General features: G+C 36.8%; 1 protein-coding gene across 1 annotated transcript; it reads left to right on the top strand.

Moving 5' to 3' along the window:
* Positions 1-9323: 9323 nt before the first annotated feature.
* Positions 9324-10121, top strand: LOC144439355 (uncharacterized). The gene has a single exon (XM_078128639.1). It carries the CDS (start codon positions 9324-9326, stop codon positions 10119-10121), a length of 798 nt encoding a protein of 265 aa, XP_077984765.1.

Here is a 10121-nt window from a genome sequence, read left to right as displayed (position 1 = left end):
TTGAAGCTTGCATAGTTAACATATTACCTAAATAGCAAAATCATTAGTTATGCAAATTAACCATATAGCTTTTAATTTACATCACAAAGCTTTAAATAACAAAAGCACTTCTTTAAATTTACCATCAATACATGTACTAAATTATCTGAAATTTGAAGTTTGTATATAATTACCAATATACTTAATTATGCAAATTACTCATTACAATTAAAATTTATACCAAAAGGCTTCATGGACATGTGCGCATTATTAGGGTTGATATATGTACCAAATTGTATAGCATTTGAAACTTGCATTCTTAAGATATAGCCTAATTACAGAAAATCGTTAATTATGCAAAGTATTCATTAAAGCTTTAGGCTGAATCAACAAACTTTGTAGGACATATGCGACTTGTTATGGTTAACCTATGTACCACATTACATTGAATTTGAAGTAAGTGTTCCAGAGATATGGCCTAATTACTAAAAACCATTAATTATGCAAATTACTAATTAATGTTCTTTGGATGTTTACCAAAATCTAATCAGTTCTTGCCATTACCATATGGAAGATGTGTAGAAAGTTTCATTAGAATCTATGGAGGAGTTATTTTATATCGTGTTCACAGACAGACAGACAGACAGACAGACAGACAGACAGACATGGAAGCATAACATAACCTTCCCTTACGGGAGGTAACAATATATATAATCTAGATGAATTTTCCTTAAAACAAGAAACATGCCCGTTAGACTGGGAACACTTTATAAGCTCTCTAGGCCTACTCCCTAGCTATATAAATAATTCATGACGTCAAATTGAATTCAGGTTCTGCATCACATGACAGCTGCAGGCGTACGATTGCATGAAAAGTCGGTATAGGTTTCTTTTGTAGTAGCTATAGATATAACCAGGGACAGGCAAGCCTTTGATGTGCACAGAACTTGTTACAACAGGGAACATAAACAAATGAATTTGATTAATAACACTTGATACAGCATGCTGGGAGTACAGATATAAGTATTCCATTCCATCATGAGGTGGTTAATTTTAATGCCTCTTTGCACAACGGCTACATTCACAGACTAAATTTCATGTGCATGTACATGTACATGCACATGTAAAGAGGTTCTTACAAACCATACATGTCCCTGGTTATGCTGTTATTAATCGAATACAGCTGTTTACTTTCTTTTCTTAGTAACAAGTTCCACTTGTAACTGCTTGCCTGTTGCTGGTTGTACAAACATATTGAAACAACCTTTTAGTGTAGGTGGTTCAGACGTAAATTCTAGCCTCACTTGAATTCAGGCCGGGAAGCCCGGGTTTTGCTTCCAGCTGATGCAACTACTTTGGTGTATCTCAGTTTTTTATGTGACAGCATAACAGATTAATTGGGCACCTACGTACAGCTGGATGTATGAACACTGTGACTTTAAATCACCGTTAACAAGATGGCGGACCGTGTCATTGAAAAGGTTAACAAAACTGCAAACAGTTTGTTTCATTAATGAGTTTAATTGCGGACAATTTCATTTCGTAAAAACTGCTCTGTTAAGTGGAAAATGTCCAGTTGGAACTCAGGTCATGCCATGTGGTTGAAACAAACATAGGAGCGAGATGGCGAGGAGCATACCTTTATTTAATCCATGCATATGTAAGTCAACAAACAAAACATGTATACCTTAAATGTTGCAATTGTGTAATTAAAGATACAAACGTTGGTGGAAATAAGCACAAATTGTCCACTACTATGACATCAAAAGGTACCAACGTGATGCAAGTCACTTGACTACACAAAAGCGTAAACTATAGATACTGGAAATTATATACCAATAATGTAAACTGTTGACATCATAATAAAGGAGAGGCTGGATTCGTTAACATGTATTTAATTTAGGCTTACTAATTAATATCGACGAATGACCCTGCAAAATAGTATACAATACAAATGCGTGTGCATCAAGTATTATGCATTATATTATAGTCTCTCTCTCTCTAAGAGTAGCACATGCTGCTTGTACAAAACAGGTTTAAGTTTAGTCTTGTTCTTCCAGGATCAATCTAACTCGTCAATAACATGAAATTATTTCTAAAACTATTTATTTATATGTATAGGTATCCTGGCTTTTCATTGATGTATTTATCTGTGTCAGTCATCTCTATATCAATAAATGTCATGTTTTGTATGGCGATATAGTAATAACAATAATGATGATAACATATATATGAATACAAGGAATTGAATTTAGGGACTTTTCTACCCCATCACGCTTCCCCAACAAGTCTCCAAATTTCAATCCAACATTCTATCATTTACAATGTAGAACCATAATGTACATCTTGATATGTCAGTAAGCTGTAGAGTTAAGATAGTGGCATGGTAATAACATACTCAATAGGAAAATCCGTTGAATTTGACCCGCCATACAAATGTTATCACACTGGATTAGAGTTATGACTGTCATCCAGATCCACTAAACATTTTGTCTTGACATCATTCATCATTTCCAGTGCCTCATCTTCATCTCTGTAGATGATATAATTTTTATTCTTCAGGAGATGACTGAACTTTCTTGCGAAAAAATTGCATAGTATGTATCTATAATGAAGTAAATAACAATGAAGTACGTTAGATCAATGTGTACAAAGCCAATTCAACCTCTCAGCATTATATTGAAAACATTGTTCACTATTCAAGTAGGCGAAAAACGTTTTCAAGTGTAGATATTTCCGTAAAGGATCCTTAAACATGACCTGCCCATGCACAAATAAGTGAGTAGATATATGGCCGGCCAATGCTTAAATATCAAGTCGCTCCAGTGTCTGGTGGCGTGAATAATAATTACTTTTTTTTAAACTTTCTTTTACACTACTTTAAAACTACAAATACGTTCAAAAGGGCGTGTAAATTAAATGTCTCGAAAGATTCGAATCGACATGATATATATATATTGGATAGGTCAAAACAGAAAAGCTGGCTCTTCCAGCCGATCCTTACCTGTATTCTAAGCAAACAACCAAAGCTACAAGCTTAAGGTTGTACGTTTTGAAGATTATACTGTGTTCTGCCATGTGTGGTTCAAACGTCGTAACTTTTAAACAGATATACACCAACACGTACGCAACTTGAATAAAGTTATCCAGAGCAAATGTGAACAAGAGTGTGCCATGCAAGTACACTATGTCACCTGGGGCACGACGGTAGTTGAGGAAATACATAACAACAGTGTGCGTAAAAAATTCAAAGACTAGGACGCCATATATACCGTTTCGTGCCTGAATTCAGCTCCCCTTTAGTTTCATAGTAAACGATAATAATCACACTGAAGTAGACCATGGTGAAGAAACATAGAAAGTTAAAATGCCAGAAGTAAAATCTAGTGACGTAATATCTCATCTTCGCTACAAATCGCGACCAACATTCTCTGTGACTAACGTTCTCTGCAAGGAGCACAATAATGATCCATTGAAACCCGAGGATTATGATACACATTGGGTAAACAAGCTCAAAGACGGTGGTAACATTTGCTGAGATAACAGTTTGATTGACGCAGTTTGGGGTTGATGACGATTCCTTTTCTAGACACTTGATGAAAAGATCAATATGACAGCCAAGAAAAATATAATAAGTGATGATGAAGGGGAGTATGCAAATAGGTGACAAAACCTTCCATTTTTCTCTCTGAAAAAAAGACATGATGAGATGTTAAATCTATATGAGCATGAATAATCTCAGCAATAACAGGCCGAATTTTGTAACCTCTCCAAGCTTATATCACTAGATGATGTCAGATTCTCACAAACCAGCGGCTCATTTTTATTCCGCCACCCATCGAAGATGGTGCCATAAAAAGTATGTGGTTTAGGACGATTTGATGTCACTGCATTTCATGAATGAAAATGTATAGAATCCAGACTTTTGACACAAAATAAAATGGAAGGAATTACATACTAAAACAGGATTTGAATCTACCGGTATAAACTAGTTCTTAGCAAAACAGTTGTTTGGTCACCACTAGACAGTCTGTTTTCTGAAGTATATTGAGTCATGGAAAATACCTTACCATAATATTTTGAAGCATTAAAGGTAACAGCAGCAAAGATCTCGATTTTCTGTGGACCATAGTTTCTGCTACTAGGGATGAAAGTGAATACTATAGCTAGAAGAAAAATAACCACGTTGTTAATAAATCTGTAGTACTTGCTACTTTTATGTTTAATTCAAGCAAAGAGGCTATCGAACACGTGATAAAGGTCAGTTGGGACAAAATGCCAGGTTAGGGAGGGTGTGTGCATCGATATAATACAATGATAAAGTGATAATGATTGTATGATGAATATTATGGTGGTTGACAGTGGTATTATATTTTGTTGGATTATTCGTATACCGGTCACGTACCCGAGCCTAAAGTGACGCCCTTGCAAAACGAAATGAAACGAAACACAAAGACTTTAGGGATCAATTTGATTATTTTTTTAACAAATTGTCATCCACATCACTAGCTAAGCACTGGACGATGATATTACTCACATGGCTATAGACGAGGGCTGAAAACGTTCCAGCCCATGCTTCATTTTGTTTCGAACGTTTTCTTTTTACATAAACAAGAATCAAAGTTGTAATATACGTATCAAATTAAAAAAGCATGATAGATACATAAGTATGTGTGCGATTATATACCATGCAATGATTCCCCCCGAGGGTTTAGATCTACAAACATAATCCATCCATCCATTCATCCATCCGTCCATCCATCCATCCATGCGCGCGTGTACACACACACACACACACACACACACACACACACACACACTCACACATGGAGAAGTAAGAACACATATTTATGGGGTAGCTAGGTTTGTTGACGATGTATGAAAAGTTATGACACGTCCTTTCAAGGAGCAGAACAACATAATTATGTAGTATTAAGTCATCTACATGTGCATGCATTTTGACCATGACCTGTGTCAAAGGTTATACAGTGACACGATGCTTTGAGAGGTGAGGCGGCAAACCTTTCTTCACAGCCACAGCAGATAAGCGGTAACACCAAAATATCTATCTCAGGAGTAAGATCTAAATAATATTTCTACCACCATGATTTCATAAATAAAGGCATCCTAAGATAAATATTAGATTAAAATATAAGCTAATTTGAATAATAATAGTTATACCGATACATAACAAATGATAGCTTTCAAGCATCGATGTTTAACCAGCTGATAGTGTTGGGTGATGAATGGGCATGAGTAATGGTTGTTTGTTTATACACCAGATAACTGATAAATAATTATCAGTAAAAACTGGAGCATATCTTCTTGCTCACTCTGCTATGTATTATAGCTATGATTGTAAACGCTCGCGTGCCATAGCGCCATCATATACGGTTGTAGGCTGCCACTGCTAATTAACTGAATACAAAAACAAGCAATAGGTAGCCTTTGTTCATGTATCATTGTTTGGATATATAGTTGCTGGCTGCTCGTAAGTCCCATGTGACTACTTGTAGCCTGATAAAATTTCAACCCTGTAGTTTGGAAAATGACAACAAGCTCCAGTTCGCATTCGTCACATGCAATTGAGCTCAGTAACATTTGCACTATTGTCCACATGACCTTACAATATTGTGTTGTTGAGGAAGAAGTAACCTCATTCAAGTTAATTATGCATTTAGGGCCACACATAAAGGAAGGGGTGACGCGACGGCGATAACTTCTTTACAAAACAGAAACCATTTAAAGACGATCGCCCCTAAATAACAATGCACTTGTGTACACGAACACGCAGTTGGATGTTAGTAAAGTTTTAACAGTTATTTTGTTAGGCTAAGGCCTTTCAAAGCTTCAAAGAACCTTTGGCTGAAATTCGACAATTTAGTTGCCTATATCATGGAAGTATACCCCTCTGTACGTTATACCTGTATGAATATATCGATATATCGATTTGTAACCAGATAACATTATGTAACATAAATACGCTTATAGTTCACATAAGTTTGTCATCAGTGAAAACTTACAATGAATCTGGAAATTATATCTATCATTCTATTTTTTTCTGAATGTGGAAAACTATATTAACATGATCAGTACTTATGTTGACCAAAATCAGTTCGCAATGCTTGGGGATTTTCCATGGTGCAACGTATCCCCCCTACATACATGTATACCTAAAAGGTGTGAGCAGACCAGAGTAAAAACGTAATTTATGATGACATATTACAACGTATACGTGGACGTTGTCATTCAAATCAATTCGACTTACCTCAAAAAGAAACCGAGAACAACGCAGGTGTAAATATAGTGGGTGTATGACTGCCCTGGCGATGTGAAACAACGCAAACAATATGGTAGGTGTTCGGTGCATTAGTTACGATCCTCAATTTTCATAAAACAAGTTTAGGGGAAGTTCATGACGTTATAACTTATACTGAGCGTACAGGTACGGTCCAAGGGGACTTTCCAACAATGCCAATTTAGGCGTTGAGGGCGCTTCACTCGGAAGGTTGTCATCATTGATAGAAAAAACCGACATGACTCAAAAAAGAATAATACAAGATAATACAGGGATACCAGTGTTTATCGCGTTCTCATGTACTATAAGTTAGGGAGCCTTCAGTAATTACAAGTGGGAGGGCCGGGGGAAGTCAGACCCGAGTTGTGACCCTCCCCGACTCTGTCGTGGTAAAAAGTGACACTCACTCAATTTTCTTTTCCTAAAACATGACCCTACCCCGTTCAAATATTTTGAGAACATTATTCAAATGCTGTCAGACATGGAAAGGGACACTATTCCCAAAATCAAACAATGGTTTAAAGGACTCCAACCGCTGTCATCACATTGGAAGTATTATTTTTAACCAACTAGGGGCATACCACCATATACTGAAATTGTGTGAAATTGGCACTGCATGCATTAATCAGTACCTGTGTTTGGATCTCATTTCCTCTTAGCTGAAGGCCAGAACGTTAAGTGACAAACATTTGATGGGCTCACTCCCAATATTATCATGACCGAGGTCAACATCTCCACAACATTTTATCCAACTGTTCCGGTTTTACTCTTGTGAGACTCACTGTGACTTCTCTCCTCACATCATACCTGACAATTAATTCACTACATGGTTGTCAGCAGCGATTTGAATGACATGGTTTGATATTACGGTACCTATATAACCCTGGTCCTAACCCTCACCGATATGGCGACAGTGGGAAGCAAATTTAGATAATTTAATGAATCGAGTAAATTTGACCCCCCCCCCCATCCTGTTTTCTAAAATATGACCCTCCCCGGAGAACCGATTTGTGAAAAATGACCCCCCCCCGTAATTCCTCCCTCCCCTTGTAATTATAGAATTCTTCCTTATTATACACAACGTGTTGGTCATGTTGGAGACGGGACATGTACTCGTCTAGGTTTCATTCCTGATATCGTGGATATCATTTCAAAATACAATCTATCGTATGATTTGTTGATAAATTTTGTGCAACTGGCTACATTCCTCCCAACATGTATAACTTGAAGTCTGCAGAGATGTACAATTAAGTGTAGAAAAATAAGCCTATTATGACGAAATGTATGCGTGTGTGAGTCTATGTTAATGCCGTACCAGCTAAACGACGACATTAGAATTCATTTTTTTTCTTGCATTTCTTTTTAAAATTTTCGATGGCTAAAATTTAAAATATATTGCGAGGCCATAACAATATTGAGCTATCTGTCGTCTGCTATTTTACATAACCAATATATATATATATATATATATATATATATATATATATATATATATATATATATATATATATAAAATGTAAAATAACATGCAGGCTGGTCTTTCCCTCAACATACATTCATCTTGTATTTATATTCGAGACAGATAGTCAGACAGACAGACAAAGACAGAAAAGCAAACACAGACAGACAGACAGACAGACAGACAGACAGACAGACAGACAGACAGACAAATACTCTTTCGTCAAATATCAATGACGAATACACACATTGAGTCCCACGCATCGAGACTGGCAAAAAAGCGTCAACTTATCACCTTATTACCTAAACAGCTTATCATCCATCAAGAATCTATAAATGTTTCAAATTTCATAATTAGAATGTTTCTAATTATGGCACCATAAACTACCATCAATACGACCGTCGACGTCGATTACTCACTATGTAATGTAACAGTTGTATATATATTGGTCAAAAGTCGTAGATGGTATTATACTAAAATTCTTAGGAATCGAAGTTTAAACATTTACAAACCTAGCATTCTACAATGTTACGCAAAATAAAATGTCAATCACTGCATACGATGTCTTCATATTCACCTATATGTACACAATCACCCAATTCAACTCACCATCTTGTAAAACAACAACAAGAATTCAAATAAAGAACACACATTGATATATCAGTGTCCCGGTCTTTCTTCTATACTTATTAAATTTCATACACGACATTATCTGAATAAGTATGGATGTCGTAAAATTAGCATGTACACTGATCCCACGTTTTGACTGGATCAATCAATGACGTCAGTGGTATGACCTTTGACACTGCCCTGTATTTCCTCTTATATATCACATTGATAATCTACATTTGTTATCGAATTATATTGTTATTCGTGGGATATCGACCGTGTGATATACCTACGAATCAAAGTCGAATACTCTCCTAGATCCACCCAAGCGGACATTTTAAAGTCCCTAGTCCGTTGAGACATTTTGGAGGTCAAAGACGTCACAGCTGCCATACATTGAATAGTTCAACTCACAGGGTGTCAAACTCTTCAGGGGAAAGAGGTAATGTTTGCAAACCTTCTTTGATCTCCACATGTAGCTAGCTATACCCGGTAACTACTTTATTCGAACCAAAGAGCAATAAGTGATCAACAGGTTGTTGTTCTCATGTTACACCATACAGTCATGTGAAACCTTGTTCTGCCCCATGACATATGTCAAGCTTGCTTTAGACATTAAATTATTATTTTTCATTCTTTTTTAATTTTTAGAACACCCAAAAACTCTTTTTAAGTGAGTGAATGAGGCAAACTGTTATAATAACCCCAAGGCAACATCCGACAGATATCGACACACATAAATGATATGCTTGACATGTATATGTTGCACGGCCATACCGTTGTGTACATGTACTCTAGTGTTTGAGCTGTGTGTACACGTATCGATATATTACTGTCATATACGAAAAAGGACTACCTGTGCAGGAACAGGTACAGGTGACGACACCGCATCTTAAGGATTTAGCAATAATCTTTAAAAACAAAAAACAAAAACGTTTTGTTGACAATGGTGTCTCGCAATTTTCACTTTATTATAGAATGGCTGATTCCAACACTCCAAAGAAGATAATGCTTTGGTCACATTGGCGAAGTCGGGCAACCGCTTTAGAACTTTCGATGGCTTCCGTGAAATCGTTCAAAGTCTTCCATGACGAATTTTCCATAGCTGCACTCGCCGGCGAGGAAAAGCACTCAATTGTTCCAAACCAAATTATTCCGCTTCCTGGCTACAGGTACTCGGAGGTAAAACAGAGACTGGAAGCAGATTATCCTGAGAAAGAGGCTGTCTTCGCAGTGGACCATGCTGCCCTGGCCATAATGGATAAATTAGACTACCTACCTGAAGGATATCAGCATGTCTTCTTAATCCGACATCCGGAGGAGGCAATTCCATCAGCATATGAGGCAGTGGTAGACATCGAAGAATTTGGCATCGTACAATTGGATGTAGAAAATGTGATTATGAAGTTTGGGAGTATGTCACATTTCAAACGTTTATACGACCATGTTAATGAAAAGGGGTATTCCCCTATTGTCATTGATTCTGAAGATCTCGTAACTAATACACGAGAAACTCTGCAGAAATTATGTGATAAAACCGGTCTTCCCTTCTATGATAGCATGTTGGAATGGAAGCCTGGTAACATCAATCACTGGCCGAAATTTGCACGAGGATTTCCAGTAGAACAGACAAGGTTGTACAAGGTGGCGTATGAAAGTTCTTCCTTTGAAGCCATCTCTTCGCCTTGTGACTTGGATGATTTACCAGGAGAGCTGAAAGAGTTAATTGAAGATGATACACCAATCTACGAAGATATGCTCCAAGATAAAATTTAG

The sequence above is a fragment of the Glandiceps talaboti genome, chromosome 8 (genome assembly GCF_964340395.1).
Source record: "Glandiceps talaboti chromosome 8, keGlaTala1.1, whole genome shotgun sequence".
Classification (NCBI taxonomy): Eukaryota; Metazoa; Hemichordata; class Enteropneusta; family Spengelidae; genus Glandiceps; species Glandiceps talaboti.
This window is presented reverse-complemented; position numbering and strand designations above follow the sequence as displayed.

Coding starts and splice junctions, on each gene's coding strand:
- LOC144439355 (XM_078128639.1), top strand. CDS start 9,324: ATGGCTGATTCCAACACTCCAAAGAAGATAATGCTTTGGTCACATTGG.